Source organism: Pundamilia nyererei, unplaced genomic scaffold (genome assembly GCF_000239375.1).
Source record: "Pundamilia nyererei isolate P.nyererei 1_Seehausen unplaced genomic scaffold, PunNye1.0 scaffold00091, whole genome shotgun sequence".
Classification (NCBI taxonomy): Eukaryota; Metazoa; Chordata; class Actinopteri; order Cichliformes; family Cichlidae; genus Pundamilia; species Pundamilia nyererei.
Genome location: NW_005187492.1, coordinates 270,558 through 287,963, shown reverse-complemented (window position 1 = coordinate 287,963; position 17,406 = coordinate 270,558). Strand labels below are relative to the sequence as shown.

Genomic DNA, 17,406 nt, shown 5'->3' with positions numbered 1-17,406 from the left:
CTGCTGCATTAACGGGAGAGGACGTGCAAACGTTACCGCTGCTGCTGGGTTGAGATTCACGAGTCCGGAGCGGAATTAAAAACACGACATTCATTTAAGGTCATCGTCTTCCGTGAGCAAATGCTTTTGCATATTCGTAGTGTTTCCTCCCTTAAATGAAATATCTACTTTGCAAGTACTGCAAGTTGCCAAACTTTTGAGCGTTTGAGCCGCTTAGGCGCCCTGCCAGGTAAATGACGCTCCGCAACGTGGTGACGTCATTCGGGGCGACTGGAATCGATAAGAGAATCGTTTGGCAAACACTTCCAACCGGTTTTCGATACCCATCCCTAGTGCTGGCACAAAAGAAAATCCTCAGAAAAAAAACTGTGTCAGACTTAAAGAGCCATGAAAGGAAAAATACTGTATTATTAGAAAACGTGCATTAGCGCCACGCTTACAGTTGTGTGAAGTCTTCAGTTTATTGTCCCATCAGAACAAACTACAAGTGTTTTTTCCCCAAGATAAATGCAGGCAGTTATTGCTTCTGTTATGGCGAAGATTGCTCTGTGGATGGTGATGACATACATCTCAGAGGCTTCACAAGATTCTGTGAATTTGAACACAGCTAAAAGCAGGTCCTTCGGGATCGATGTATACCGTTAACAAAATCAAATCTTGTGAAATGGTGAAAATATCAATGTACCTTCTGGTACTCAAGGTAAACTTGTTTATGGAATCTACACCAGGGTCGTGAGCGAGATGTGTTTGTTTTACACAGTGCGAGCGTAGCTGCTGTCAGCACATTGCAAATTCAGGGCTTCTTTTTAGTAGAAAACCAAACATTTTGCTTGTTGGGTGGCTACAAGTCATTCTTGAGAGTGTTCTTGACTTGGTTATGAAGTTGAGAAAGCTTTTTTTAAACAAGGAAAGACTTTGCATTCATCCACTTTAGTTAGCTTCTGAGCTTCTGAGAAGGAATCTATGATTCCTTCTTGTTTTAAGAATGTAGCCGACTGTTGAGTTTGCCACTTGTAAAGTTTTTGCTATCGCTCTGATAGGTATGTTTTGGGGTTTTTTTCTTTTCATCTCTTTGGACCGCATTTAGAGACTGCCAGGGGAAACTTAGGAAATGCAACACTTGGAATCATCCCCAGATCTTTCGTCTGCTTAATTTGTCATGGAATAACAAGGGAATGGGTCTCATTTGGCTGTGAAACTGCTCATCGTTCAATTGTCCAATTACTTTTGAGTCTAAAAGTGGGTGCCTGTCGGAATCATATCCATGGTGAACTCCACCACAAATAATAAAACTACCATATAAGAAAAGCTCATTTAAATGCCTGTACAGACTATTCCCCCAAAAACATCAACTTGTTTTGTTTGTTTAATTTATCATGAGATTATAATTTTAATACTGAAATCGGTCAAGTGGATGAGTTCTTATATAGCGCTTTTCTATTAAGTGCTTTTCTATTAAACATTCACATGGATGGATGCATCAGAGAGCAACTTGGGGTTAGTATTTTGCCCAAGGATACTTGGCCAGGGCCAGCCAGGGATCGAACCGCCAACCTTCCAATTAGTAGATAACCAGAGTAATAACAGCAGTGAAGATGACTATTGTATCTGTACCTGTATATGAAACTGCTACAGGGTGACGTCTAATTTCAGTCACAGGACAACAGAATTCATCATCATTGTCATCCAGGGTAGTTGGAAACCAGTCATGACAAGGCGATTTCTCAGTGGCACTTACGGAAAAAGTTTCCCCCCATGTGCTTGTTAACGCGCCTGTTTTCAGTCGCAGTTGGGTGTAGCAATTTATTTGTTAAAATAACAAGATGGGTATCGGCTTTAACAAATGACCTCCACACCCCGCCCTCCTCCACCTCGAGACACTCTTGAGACTGCAGTGAGGTTTTCAAGCCATATAAAATCATTCAGAATGCTTTGAGTGTTTCTGTCCCATTTTCCCTTGAAAGCATTACTCCTTTGTTGGTGAATCAATACTGGTTGTCATAGAAATTCATCCTCACAGTGGTCCTCCTATATAAGATGGCAACAGGTTTGTGCTGCAGTAACTATTTCATTGACGTCTTTAGATTACAACGTCTGAATGTCCTCTACAAAGTAGCCAATAGATGGTTTATAAGGAGAATTTAGGTCCACTTTCGGCTTCATTAAGAGCCTGATAGGGAGCAGATGGTTGTGAATATGGAATAAAAACATTAATAGAGTTGCATGAGTTTAAAACATAGTGGCATTTGTCTTACAGCGAACCTCAGTGTATCACCAGCAGAAATGTGAAGGTGTGGCTAAACAGAGGCTGTGTGCTTAAGCCTCCTACTATTGTCTTTGTCCAGAGACAGCTCTTGCTTTTCTTTACTTTTTCCCTTTTTGCTGCACAGTGAATGAATACCCCCTGTTTTGTGCATGGCAGTTTGCACTGTTAGTATTTTCCCCAGCTGTCACACTTGTGAACTTATCTGGTCCAGGCTGTTGTGGTCAGTGTTTCGAAAGAGTACATTTCTTCATTTTCCCCGAGGCTCAAACAGTATTTTCCAGCAGCCTGTCACGAGAACAAAAATTGTCTGTTTTTTAAATGGAGCCTCTTTTTTTCTTCTTCTTTTGTTTCCACAGTCTACCTGTGTGCGCACTGATAGCAGAGTCACTCAGTGAAGCGGTGTGAATTACACATAAACCTGGGGGTGTGCGCAGGATGGTTGCAGTTCTCCTCAGCCCTTTCAGTCATTGTCTAACCACGAGAGGAACCTTAAAATCTTTAATTTACTCCAAAAAAAAAATACACAGAACTCTGTCAGGAAATAAAAATGCATTTTGAAAGTAACACATTTCAGCAATTTAATCCCACCGCCCCCCATTCAGAAAAATGTGAAGACTTGAATACGGGATCAGTAATAAGTATTTACAAGAATGCAACATCCTTTTGTATAGGCGGAGGATGTGCAAAGGGTGTTGGCAGTTTGTCTTTGTGTCTGGGGTTTTCCTCTGAGACTCAGGAGTCTATATCCCAGAGGCACACACGCTGTTTCTTTGTCATGCAAGGGCTGACTCACTTACTGGTCCAACATCGCCCCCTCATGGTGCAAATCTTCTTCAAATCATCCGGATCAGATGTGCAACTATTAACATTTGTTTCTTCTCTCTCTCTCTCTCTCGTTACTCAGCTTGGTGAAAGTCCTTTCGTCAATGGAAAGATTACACACAAGATCAAAGTTGTGCCCTCTGCAAATCTAACTGTCCACTGTACAGTGACCAATAGGCTTGGCAATGATTCCAGAGCTATAAATGTGTCCTCTTGTAAGTACAAAGTCATAATTTGGTCCTTTTACCTCTGTCGGCTTCATTTTTCTTTCATGAAGTCACTAATCTGCCTTCCTAAGTGTTTTCCTACTGTTCTTACTAACTCTTTCCATCTGCATGTTAACTTGGCATCATGTTTACATGCTTTGACAAAACGACAATATTGTAGCAGGTATGTACACCAGGGTAAATCCGCCCAGTTTGGGATTGTCTGTAGCGTGTGTGGAGTCACGTCGTTGCACACCAATTTGGTGGCCATAAGGGCAATTAGTTAAAATCAGTTGTTATTTTAAGATTTATAGTCCACTGATGAGTAAGCAGGAAAAAAACACTGTTAAATACACAATGTATCAAACATACACAAACACTAGTACGTCTTTCAAGAACTTTATGTATTGGTGGTAGTTGTCTATTAAAGTCCAGCCTTTTTACTCTCACCATCACTGTCAAACTGTAATTAGTGCATGCACTTAGCACTTAGTCCACACTCTTGTCTGACGGTATCCAAGTGTGTTTATATCACCATTTGTTCTCTCTTGCCTCCTCATTCCTGTGTGTTTGGGATGGCATTTCCACATCGTTCTTTTCTCTCCCCCCCCCCTCGCTCAGTGGGTGTATGTTGGGATGCTGGATTTAATCTGTTCCCTCTTGGAACCTCTTGCATGCAAAGTCGAGTAGATGTAGAGTAGTCATTTTTCAAGCTTGCTTTTTTGTTTTTTTTTCCCCCCCCTTCATTTCGGTTGGACGTTAATGTTATTTCATATCTGATTTCAGTAATTGAGGAGGTGAGAATGGATAAACAAGGTAAGTTGGCGCGGTCTTCCTTCTTGTAAAGAAACAGTAGAAAGTGGGTTGACAAAAGTCTATGGGGGAATCGAATGTTTCTCACTAAAAGACGGCTCTTTATCAAATATTTATCTTTAGTGTCACCTTGGACTGTAGAGCAGAAAAAACAATGTTTAGACAGTGCGCTTCTTTTAAATAAATATAGTTGTGAAGCAGTAGGAGGAATGGAGCTACCAGCATCCTGACAAGATGCCAACATTGTTCATAGTCCCATTGACGAGATTAAAGTGGGGACTGCTCCCATTAACATTCAAATCAATGAGTCATAATCATGCACAGTGCGGATGTGTCCATTCATCAATGCATTTAATGCACACCAGAGTATTTTTTTTTCTGTCCAGACTGGAGCAGCATACAGAAACATGACACTCACGCCTCTGATATTTCTGTTTTGTCTTTCTCTACAGATCAGTCGGAAGACAGCGACCAAACCAGATTGGTGGTTGGTGTTATAGTGGGTCTCCTCATCGCCACTTTGGTTATAGGACTGGCATACTGGGTTTACTCGAAGAAATCCAAGTAAGAAGCACATTTAAACAAATGCTGCTACATAAAAGTGTTCATAAAATTCACCAGTAACCCAACAAGATAAAATGAACATGAGATTACTATGTTCATGCATCGTGGTTATTCTGATTTGCTAAAACGTCCTTTTCTATTTCCAGTTAAACATATTTTATTTAGATTCAAAAACATTGCATACCTGCACTTTACATGCAGGTATATGTAGTATTCATGTAGCAGAAAGTAATTATGCGCATAACGACTTGTTAGGTACACCTTAATAGTACTGGACGCCCTCCTTTGCCTTCAGAACTGCCTTAATTCTTAACAGGAAACATTCCTCTCAGGTTTTAGTCTATATCGACATGACAGCACCATGTAGGTTCTGCCAAGGTGTGCCAGGAAAAATATCTCCCACATCATTAACCCTCCACCAGCAGCCTGAGCCATTTAACAGGGCAGGATGAATCCATGCTCTGGTGTTATTTATGCCAAATTCAGACCGTAACCATCTGAACGGCGCAGCAGGAATTGAGACTCATCAGAGGAGGAAACATTTTTTCCAATCATCGGGTTGTTGTTTTCCAATTTTGGTGAGAGTTTACAAACTATAGCCTCAGGTTCCTGATCTTAGCTGACAGGAATGGCATCCAGCGTGGTCTCCTGCTGCTGTTGCCCATCTGCTTCTACATTAGGCATTTTGTTAATTGAGAGATGCGCTCCTGCATGCCTTGGTTGTAAGAACTGGTTATTTGAGTTACTGTTGTCTTCTTATCAGCTTGAAGTAGCCTGACCGTTTTCCTCTGACCTCTGGCATCACCAGGACGTTTTTGCTCAAAGAACTGCACATAACTGGAGATTTTTTTTTTTTTTTTTCAAATTTGGGAAAACCTTAGCAGATCAGCAGTTTGTGAAATCAGACCATCTGGCATCAACAACCGAGCCACGCGCAAAGTCACTTTTAAATCACCTTCCCTATTCTGATGCCCGGTTTGGACTTCAGCAGCCATGTATGTCTACATGCCTGAATACATAGACTTGCTGCCATGTGATTGGTTGATTAAATATTTGTATTAACAAGAAACTGAACAGGCATACCTAATGTAGCTTCTGATATGAACTCCTCTTGCCAACAACATGTATAATTCAAAAAGCAGTTCTCTACTGCTGGAATAACACTGTTTGGCATGAGGTTTTTAGTTTATAAACAAATGGATATTTGATTAAATGCTCTGTTTTAAAATATGAGATACGGACCATATGAGGATACTAAAATAAAAGCAATTAACTCAAACTTTTATTTTCATCCAAGACCAGTTAATAGAAGCAGTAATTTATTCAGCTGTTGATGTACTTGAGTAAATTTTCCAATTAGCCATAGCTGAGAGTTACAAGAAAACTGATGTCGCTCTCAGATCTGTGCAGTAAATATAAAGTTGGACTTAACATTAACACTCAAAGAGACGGAAACAAGTGGCTAATGTGGAAATTTAGTTTACAAGCCAGACGAGGTTTGAGACTATTGAGTCACCGGAGCGTTGTCGGCTTTCACGCACCAGGCGCCTCAGCACTCAGCGACCGCACTGAGTAGCTGTGGTTTCTAAATGCTTCCACTTTGCAATAATAACACTTGCAGATGATTTGGAATATCCAGGAGGAAGAGATTTCACAACGTTGGTGCAACTTGTGTTATACTATCACATAAGCACACTAAACTTCAGTGAGATCTTTATAACAAGCTCCTTGAATTCCTTTACAAATATTTATAAAGACATATTGGACAGGTGCTCTGTTTCATATACATGTAGAACATAAACACTTGAATTAAAAGATTAGGAGATGTGGAGTTTGGACACAGCCAGACTCGCCGTTTCACTATTCATCCTATTCTAACCTTGTATACGGGTAGTATTGATCTTCTAATCTTACTTTTGGCAGTTCCTTCAAATGAATTAACAAATTAAAATACATGGTAAAATAAATAAATAAATCATTGCGGTTAATGTAGGCTTTTAAGGACTATTAAGGGCTTGGGTACCTGGGCAGTGCTCCATTTTGCTTGCTTGTTAATCAGTCTTCCATTTGCCAAATTAAAGGAGTTTGCTCTTGATTGATTGTGAACTATAGTGTAAGTACACAGCAGCTGTAGATGGATAGCTTCCCTTTAGCCTAAGTGGGCAGTTTATACCGTGAGTTCTGCACACGTGTAGTAAGCAGTCACACCGTCATATCATCATGCAAGGACCGGTTAATAAACGACTGTTTTAATCGAAACAGGCAAGGAAGCTGGAAGACCGGCGAGAAGGAGTGCGGGTCCTCCGAGGAGGAGAAAAAGCTGGAGGAGAAAGTGGAGGAAAACAGCCAAAAAGCTGAGGTGTAAAGAAACAGCGGCGATGCGAAAGGTAGAGCAAGACATTTCCGCCATGCACATAAAGAGTTTGACGTAAAAAGTTGTGCAAAAAAATTAATAAGACATTTTTAATCTTTCCCTTCCAGTGAGAACGTGGAACTTTTGCACATTTCTCTTCACCTCTGTCTTTAGGGAGGGAGGGGGGGGAAAGAGTGTACACTGGGATGAAGACCGTTTGGATTTGGTTTCAGGGAGAATTTTACTAAAAACAAACAAAAAAGGCATATCCAAACATCTCCCCGAGCCCATCAACCCCTCACTCCTCCCATTCCTAAAAAAAAAAGAAAAAGAAAAAAAAAAAGAATGGATACTGTATGTGATATACATAGCCTGTCTGCACTACTGATACATGTGTAAACCTGTCTACTATTAGGATTCATGTTTGTTAGAATGGAAATTGGAAAGCTGAGAAAATGCAAAATCACTACTAGACCAGTTGCCTTTGATGTAAGGATGTGTAGGCCAGCGTTAGTCTGTGTTCGACTTTTTCGGCCCTCGGGACATAGCAGGGACCAAGGGACATTACTGCCATAGTTTGGTTTTTTTCTGCTTTGTTTTTTGTTATTTCACCTCATCACACTCAAACAACCTCTGCCTTTGACATCAAGGTCATAAATCCATTCACTTCTATCATTATTTCAGTTTGTTCATTCAGGTAAAAAGAAAAAAAAAAGCTGAGAAATTGATAAAATCCTGAAAGGGCTAAGGGTATTAGCATTAGTTTTAGATGTTGTATATCAGCAAGGACATGATGTTTCACAAAGGTGTTTTTTAATTATTATTATTATTATTTGATTGTGTGTAACCAGGGGAGAAAATTAATTTTGCCTCGTCTTTTCGCCAACGTTCTTTACATTCAGCGTAGCCACCTAACGACACAAGCAGGTAGATTATTGGGAGAATGTATAGCACAGTTTAAACCTTCTTTTATTGGCTGTAGTTTGGCTGCACACGTGTTTTTTGTTTTTGCATGAAAGCAACATAAAGTTCACTTTCATGCTTTTCTTTAAAAAAAAATAGTAGTAAGGAAAAGGTTGTTTTTATGTAACTCCTCTATGAGTTTGTGCTCCATCAGTGTTGAGGTACGAGTGTTCATTCTGTAGCTGTGGCATACTTCTGTAATCAAAGACACCCAGTGAGCGGGATGTTTGTCTTAAAGTAGCCTTTACGATATGTTTGCCTTCTTTTAAAAATCTACCTGTAACAGCTTAAGTTTGTGATGTGCACTAGGGTTCATGTTTCATGTCGAGTTTGTGTAGAATACGATGGAATACCTGCAGCTGTACATGTCACGGTTTTGGTCCCTTAAGAGCATTTAATGAATTTGAAAAAGCAACGAGGCCAGGATGTAGTTGTGACGTACGTGATTTTACTTTTACTTTTTGCTATTTATATTGTACAAGACTAAAATATCCTGGTAGGCGCATTCAATAATGGTCACATAACTCATGTCTCGGATTTAAACCACTGATAAATTGCTTGCAGACTCTACAAAAAAATGTCATTAAGTTCTGAGTCATCGGTAGTTTGCTCTGTGTCTGGTTGAATAATATATTCAGCATGTGAGAATCTCAGACCTCCAAGCTGCTGTTTGTTGCCTACCTTGTGTAAAACCATCTGATTGGAAGATTGACCAAAGAAAGTGAACATTGCCATGCAAGTATTGTAAATATCTGATGTTTGTTTTTGTACTTTTGTTTAAAATAAAGTGTACATTTGGAACAGTTATGTCCACTCAATGTTAATTATGTTGTTATCATTTTCCTCGTTTTTTCATCTGGTCATCTTTTGAAATAAAAATCAACACGGTTCGGGTCTTTCTTTTTCATTTCACTCGCACGCATACGCAGAAAACACTGACGGCACAGAGTTAATGTACAGTGACTGGTTGAGTGATAACAAATCTGTCAATACTGCAGAAAATATGCAGAAAACAAGGAAAGTGATGAGTTTTGAGGAACAGTTAATGAGACTCAGTCTTGAAATGTGAAAAATATTCCTGCATTAGACATACAAAATTACAAAACCTGACCTTTTGTTGTTATTACCAGTGGAAACTATTGTAAATATATTCAGTCCTTTCATCTGTCTTTTTAGAGGAAGGCAGGATTTAGTCCTGTTTTTATGAATTATTCAAAAAACAAAAAAAAAACAGTTAAAATATTTGGCCACAAAACTTAGCAGAATTTTGGATTTGATCCAAAACCCATCTGAGATTTTGCCATGGGCAGGATCTACACAGACATTATTACTACAGCATGTCTGCAGTATCAGGTTTCCATCTCCTTCCAGAAATTGACTTTGACATTTTGGAGTAGGTGTTATGTCAGGATGAATATGGATGAACAGGTACAGTGGCATGAAAAAGGTATTGAACCCCATCCCAATTTTTTTGTGTATGTGTGTCTGTGTGTGCATCTCTTACTAAACTGTCAGATCTTAGGAATGACTTGTCTTGCTGCATAATGCAGCTGAACCTGAGCTCCAGCTCAGACCGGTGACCTGATGTTCTCCTTCAGGATTTTCTGTCAGACGCTGGAATTAATGTTTCTCTCAATTGTGGCAAGCCCCCGACCTTGAAGCTGCAAAGCTGTCCCACAGCATTACTCTGCCACCTCCATGCATGACTGAAAGTATAATGGCCGTTTTGTTGTATTCTCTATTTAGTTTGTCAGCTCTAATGATCCCCTGTCTTCCAGTCACTTAAGCATTCTCTCAAAAGGTCTTAGGTATATTAAAGTGTGCTGTAGCAAAATCCAAATGAAGCTTAATCTTCCTCTGGGTTGGCAGTGATTTACTTTGGCACACTCCCATGGAGGCCATGTTTGCCCAGTGTCTTTCAGACAGTAGAATATTGAACTTTATTGATGAGAGAAAGGCCTGAAGTTCCTCTGGTCTTCTGGGAATTCCTGTCACCCAGGTGCTGTTTGGCAAAACCTGAGAGGGCAGCCACTACTAGGAAGGCTCACTGCGAGGCTTCTGCATTTGAAGATGGGTCTCTAATCTGATTAGTCTCAGAGATGCAGAAACTTATTTATTAACCTCTCCTTTTTTGACATTATGATCTACTAGTTAGATCTTTTGGTAAACTTCATGCTACCGGAAAGTCCTAATTTGATTGGTAAATGCTATTTACCAGGTGTCAGTTTGTATAGCTGATACTATATTTTAGAGTTTTGGTAACCAAGAGGATATGTGCTTTTTTGTTTTAACATATTTTATTAGATAAGCTTTGTTGCTTCAGCAGTTATTGCTTGGGTTTCATAAACTGAAGTTTATTTTATTTTTTTTAATCAGACAGTTTAGGATGAGATGCATACAAATAAAGAATACATGGAGAGGGCTGAAATATTTCCTCGCTATTCAGTTTTGAGATCCCTTTTTTCTTCCATGTCAAAGTGAAATATTGCACTTTTCGCTTCACTGCATTTATTTCAAAGCTCCTAACATGTACCTCTGGCCTACACTTCAAATGCACAACCTATGAAGAGCACATGAAACAGGGTGTTGTGGAGTAAACTGCACAAGCCAATGTACAAGACTTCAACAGGGGGAGGACACACAGAGGCAAAGTAAAACCCAAATCTGTAATCCAGACAGGCAGAGGTCATACAAGTGTGATCAGTCAGCAAGAGTAAACTAAACCAGGAGGGCACAGGCAAAAGACTAAGTCCATAAAACAGCCCAAAAGGTCACACACACACACACGGAAGTCAACAATTAAACACAAAGGATGCGAGAAAATTCCAGGAAGACTTGACTGAACAAGAAAATCTGGCAACTTGAACATGAGCAACTGCAAGTGTATACGCACACACTGAGTGTGACTAATACAACACAGATGAGGTTGACCAGAATGGACCATACAATTATTAAAGGGTTAATAATAATACACAAAGAACAATAATTAGAAAAAAAACAGGAAAGGATTTATCATAAACACGACAACATATAGCTTGATGGCATGTCAAATCTCTTACTCAGTGAACTGGACCGAAGCTTAACATAAATATCACTCTGAAGGGGAAGGGGAGGGGGGTAGCAGAAGATCTTTATTCTCTATAATATTCAGATCAGTATATTTATTAATGTGTGCTGTGCTTCTACTGATGTCTGTGTGGGTTTTATTATTGTGCTTTAGTTAAGTTGTATGTTTAGCTTCAATAAACAGAAGGGAATGAATCTGCAATTGGAGTGAGCCATCAAAGCCTGGGAGGACAGGGTCCAAGCCATGCAGGCAAAGACACAACGGGATATACGCCATTAACTGAAGAATGTTTACTTTAACTGATTTAAACATCAATGTGATTTTTTATACACTCTGAGGCAAGTTTATTTCTTAAATAATCACTGTCATTCACTGGTTCGTTCAATAAGACAGCAGCAGAAATCACGTGATTAGTCATTCTTCTCCTTTGCAGCACTATCTCCATCTTAACTTTGCTCGGAATAAAGGCAACATAACAACCAACATTAGCATTTGCTGCCACCATGTGGCCAAAGATTTAACAGCAATGGGTAGTGACGGCGTCAAAGGAAAGAAAAGTTTGACGATTTTTTGTTTTTGTTTCTGTGTTTCTAAAACTAATCAGAAGTTCACCAAACGTACCACATGCAAGCTACACAAATGACTTATATGATGTTCTGAATTAACATTATTTAGTCCTAAAAATGACTTCACTTACATTGTGTTTGATGCTTCACTAACCACTGCAGTATACTAAGAAGCAAACTACAGCAAGTAGGAACACTGTGGAATAGGAAAAAGAGTGGAAATTGTAAAAGACACATTTATAAGTTGATCCACTGATAAATGAGGGACATCTGCACTTTTACAGGGAGAACATTAAAAAAACAACAACAACAAAAAAAAAACTAATGAAAAACTGGTTTTATGTCTGTCTTTAATGGATACAGTGTTGAGAGAGTTCATGCAGATTTGTCATCTGGTGTGTTGTAACTGTATAAATAAAAGGAAGACCTGAAAAAAAAAGGTTTTGTCTTTGTTTTTGAGTCACATTTGCTTGTTGAAGATCGACTACATCGATTTTCTTTCCACTTCATTGTATATTTTCATCCACTTCTGCTTAAAAATATAAATTGAATCAGATTAGTGAGGCAAGTTCTATATCTACTGATCCATTTTATTCTGCTTATCCACTTTAGGGTCACAACTGGGTCTAATTGTTTCAAATTAAAGCAACAAAAATATTGATAATAAAAAGTCTTAACAGAATTAATTTCCTTGAGCCATATTGAGAATAAATGATTGCACGTGTAAATGATAATTTGTTGGCTTCCACTGTGTTTTAACTTGCCATTTGTCACATGTGATTAAACAAAAGCCCAAAGAGCACAATCACAGTACTTACTAGTGTGAAAACGTGATTCAATAACTTGGATTCAGTTCCCAGAAGCGTTTTTCGAATGCACTGATCATAATTTCATCAATTTGAGGTTCGTTATGAAGGGGAAAAGCCTAAAATTTTGAGGAGATCTCTTCCAGCTTTTTATGAGTACAACTTCTGGGTGCACATACACATATTGAAATAACACAATCATTAGTGAAAATTTAAATGCAAAGCTGCAACAGTTCTTAACTAAGACCTTCAGCTGGTTTACTTTGCATCATTTGTTATGCCCTCTAAATGTTACCTGTCCTCTTTATTGATGAAACCCTTTCTCCTCATTTGAATTAATCAATTTAATCTGTGTTTTCCAAATCCCGTGGATGGCAGGTACAAAAGGTTAAAAACATGGGAAATTGTTTTCTATGTTGTTGTTGTTCCTTTTCTTTGCTGTTTGAATGTAACGTTTGGTTTGACTGTATCATGCATCAATCTTGGGAGGGATGTGGAGATCTTTGGTTTTATTTTTATTAGTGTCTCTGTAGCGATTGTTGAGGTTGAGGTCACCTCATGGCTCTAAATTGGCTGTAGGTGTGAATGTGAGAAAGGTGAGCGCTTAAAGTGACCAAACTAATATCGTGTGTTGAATCTGCAAATGTGATGCGTAGTATAAGGTGCTCTGAGAAGTCCACGAGACTAGGTAAGTGCTTTATGCCAGAGCCAGACTCCTGGTCCATTCCATTTAAGCCCATAAATTAAATATAAACTTATAGCCACTTTATTAGGTACACAGTTGAATCACTGTTGGAGGCAGCAGTAACTCAAATAACCAATTGTTACAGCAAGAGTATGCAGAAGTGCATCTCTGAACACAAAACGTACAGAAGATGGGCCACAGCAGCAAAACACCACACCAGGTGCGACTCAGCTAAGAAGTGGAAACTGTGGCTGCAGGCTCACCAAAACTGGACAATAGAAGATTGGAAAAAGAGACTTGATTTCTACTGTGAGATTCAGGCGGTAGAGTCAGAAAATGGTGTAAACAACATAAAATTTTTGATCTCAAAGGAATTTTTCCACTACCTTGTTGAATTGGTGCTAAGAAAAATCAAGGCAGCTCTGATGGTCAGAGGCATCCAACACAGTAGTAGCAAGGTGTACCTAATAAAGAGTAGGTCAAACAAAACAACTTTGGACATGGCTTTTCTTTAATACATTACTAATGTCCTGGCTCAGAGGTGGTTCTGTTTTACTTGGTGACTGCTACTGCTAGTCTGACCAAGAAGGTAAAATGAGATCATTTCATATCTCAGTATTGAGGAAAAGAAGTCAGGAATGATAACAAAAAAGAGAAAAATTACAAGAAAAAGCTAAAAAAAACCCAAAAAAACCAAACTCATATAGGAGTGGGTAATAGAAAATGTCAGAACAGGTTGTGTTACACTTGTATTCGTATACCGGTAAATTTTCATCCTTAATCTCCACCCAGATATGTTTAACAGAATTTGTTTCTAAGTATTCAGGCATAGGTTTCACCACATCAACTAACTAAGCTCATTGTTTCTCAAATGAACATATCATAAAAATGACTTTGTTTTTTTAGCCCTATCCACAAGATGCAAGAATGGACACAATATTCATCTAAATTGCTCATAGCTCTTGGAAGCCATCAAGTTACACTATCTGTCTTGATGCAGCGTCACGGTGCACCTACAGAAACCTTGAGTATAAAAAAGACACACACAAAAGGTTATCTATGAGCCAATAAATGATAACATGGTGGTGTGGTAACTGCCAGTTAATACAGAAATTAAATCTTTAATGCAGGGATTTCCTAGAGGCTAAAACATTCTTATATCCAGCAGATTTCATTTTTTTCACTTTTTCTGGTTAGATAAGATAAGATAAGATAAGATAAGATAAGATAAGATAAGATAAGATAAGATAAGATAAGATAACTCTTTATTGTCATTGCACAGTCATCAGAATCAGAATACTTTATTAATCCCGAAGGAAATTAGGGAAATACATGGTACAATAGTACAATGAAATTGGAAAACTGTCCTACGTCTGCACTACATATAACACAACTACATTTTGGCAAGTCCCATAAAAGTGGATGGAGTAAAATCGGCCAATGAAACTTTAATTTGTGCAAAACATAAAGACAGTCCAAAGATTCACAAAAATAAGATTTCTCAGTCAGCTAGTGAACAGTCCCATATGCAGTCGTTCAGATGGCATAAATGGTCATGATTAATTATCAGTATTAGATAGGGTATCAGCAGGAATGACAGTCTTACACCATCATAGTGATGGACCCAAATGGTTTCTTCTATATTAATGGCAGACAGAAGCCCAAGGCTGCTGGGGCCATTTCCAGCACGTCTTCAGTACAAATTGGTCCTGGCTTCACAAAATGTACATGTGCTGGAGCACGTATTGAAACCAGGGGTTCCTTTACCTGCTGCATGTTTGTGAAAATCAACCCACGCTGATTTTTGGGGGAACCATTTGAGTTTAGGGGATATTTTGGAGAATTATTTAAGTGAAAACATTGATCATAAACACTGATGACTGATCATAATTAATTTTCAGTCTATAATTAAATAAACTACATGTGTTCAGTTATTGTACATACTATCAGTACTCAACTCTTCCTGCTTGTCTCTTCAATGGAGCATGAGACAAAAGAGGAAAAGGAGTTTAATCACCTGCTGAAGCGCCCCTGGGGCAAACCAGCGTGACTGGTTAGGGCACTTCAGTCAAACTAATTCTATTATCTGTAAACATTTAAAGGTTTTATATGATTTTAATATCTATATGAATCCATGTTTGTGTAAATATTTATTCTTTGTATCATATTTTCTTTGGTGTTATGTATTCCAGATACGTGAAACAGGTAGAGTATGAAGGGAAAGCAGTTGTTTCCTGAGGGATTAGTGTGCTTGTGAAGTCCTGCTGTTTAACAATAAAAGCCACAAGTTGGTGCTTGAATTTTATTTCAGCCCCATGCCCCTTTGTTTAAAGCTTGATGCTACTGTCAGTTGAACTGATCATTCAGAATGGAGTCTGTTTTGTATTTTGTCACTCAACTGGATGTATGGCACACTCAGAGTCTCCTAACATGGAATCCACACAGCCAGCAGATGTCATAAGTTTACAACTTCCCTTTCATTATAATGAACTGAACCTCTTGCGACCTTTTAAAGTAAAATTCACTGCTGCGTGCAGTACATGTGTCAAGATAAATATTGCTTTAGGGGCATTTTTCAGACAATAGGTTTCGCTGTTAAATGAGTGTTTGACCTGAAAATGAGCAAATGAGCAAGCAAACCTTTACAGTTTCCCAGATGCTAGTTAAACATCCAGTTTAAAATTAGATATGCGGGCTTTATTAGAAAATTATGCAAACTCCTTGCCTCAAACTCCTTGTCTCTTGTTAAGCGCTTAACAAGAGTGATATATTATATTAACTTTGTTTATTTTGTGGTTGCAGTACTTAAGAACATTTACCAGGACTCATTATCACTGCAGGCATCTCAGTCATGGTGGCCTGTTGCTCAAACTGTTGTTGAAGACACAGACACTGGAAAGCATGTTACAAATGCACGACTCGTGATAATGACATGAGTCTTACAGCTACAGATAACTAAGTAAACTTTAAAACTTCTGCAGTAGAAATGAATTTAAATAAACTAATTTAAATTCATTTAATCTGCTTTATTTCTATAGCCTAAAAATATCACAAAACAGGCGTAACAATGAAAAATGTCAGTTACAGTTAGAAAAGGTCATTGTTTGCACTTACAGTAAGTAATTATCCCATTCCACTACACAGTCTGCTTTTGTCCCGTTGTTTAGCTGTTAAGATATCTTTAGTCAATATTTCTGTGTTTATAAAGTGTTTATTTCACGATAGTAAGAAATAAACTCCCAGACCATTCCAGTAAACTCAAGACACTAGCATGAGATTTCCTGGCTCAACTTGTTTCTCCAGCTCTGAGATGTCTGAATCTTTAAGTGTTTGTCTGTTATATGTAATCATTATTCAGACAAGTCCTGCAACTGTTACCTGCTCAAGACCTCACTGACGTACATCACCGTATGTAAATGTTCAACCACAGCTTTCTAAATACTCTTTGTTTTAAACTCTTTCTATAATACATGAGCCAATGCTTATTGTGTTAGTTTCAATTGATGTGGGTTAATATTCTACCAGGGCATGTATATGTTTGGCTTAATATAAAAGTAAACTGAAAAACTAAGTTCACTCCATGATTCAACAGCTTCTACATCTTTAACTTGAAGTAACTGTTTTCTGTATGACTTTAACAGTCTCTCACATCATTGTGGGGGGATTTTATTGCACTCTTCTTTACAATGTTGCTTCATTCATTTATACACAGCTCTCTTAAAGTCTTCCCTCTTTGACTGGGCCACTGCAGCGCCTTAATTCTTATATTTTTCAGCCATTGTGTTTTAGACCTGCAGCCATGCTTGGGAATATTCTTCTGTCTAACCCAGTTTTATCTGTCGCATTTGGTGCTAGAACACTTTGGTACACAGAGAAGTTCATGGCTGACTTAATGCTGCAAACCTAGTCCAAACCATCACGCCTCCGCCACCGTGCTCGAAAGTTGTTCTTTATGCTCATGTTTGTTTGGTTTTCCAAGAACTGTGTATTATGGTCAAACATCAAACAAACAACAACAAAGCCAAACACTTTGGTATCATCTGTCCAAGGAGATCACTTCAGAAGTTTTGTAGTTTATTCAGAGGTAACTTTGTAAACTGAAGCACTACCATGTTCTTTTCTCTACCAAGTTCCTCATAATTGTTCAGGCTTTTTCTAATTGTAGTGTCATTAACTTTAACATTTAACATAGTAACTGAGGCCTGTAGTGTGTGAGATGTAGCTCTTGGCAGTTTTGTTGTTGTTGTTGTTTTGTTTTGGGGTTTTTTTTTGGGTGTTTTTTCCAAGACCTGGGT

At 38.5% G+C, this 17,406-nt stretch overlaps 1 protein-coding gene across 2 annotated transcripts in view; it reads left to right on the top strand.

The window, feature by feature from the left end:
* The window catches only part of alcamb (activated leukocyte cell adhesion molecule b), a 44,012-nt gene extending 36,830 nt beyond the window's left edge, over positions 1 to 7,182 (top strand). Inside the window, exons 12-16 of one of the 2 annotated variants that reach the window (XM_005739290.1) lie at positions 3,171 to 3,303; positions 4,081 to 4,110; positions 4,560 to 4,671; positions 6,934 to 7,058; positions 7,153 to 7,182. In XM_005739290.1, the coding sequence (XP_005739347.1) occupies positions 3,171 to 3,303; positions 4,081 to 4,110; positions 4,560 to 4,671; positions 6,934 to 7,036 (378 nt within the window). In that variant the 3' untranslated portion in view covers positions 7,037 to 7,058; positions 7,153 to 7,182. The remainder of the gene's footprint in view (positions 1 to 3,170; positions 3,304 to 4,080; positions 4,111 to 4,559; positions 4,672 to 6,933; positions 7,059 to 7,152) is intronic. The other variant, XM_005739292.1, reaches the window with a different exon arrangement.
* The last annotated feature ends 10,224 nt before the right edge of the window (positions 7,183 to 17,406 follow it).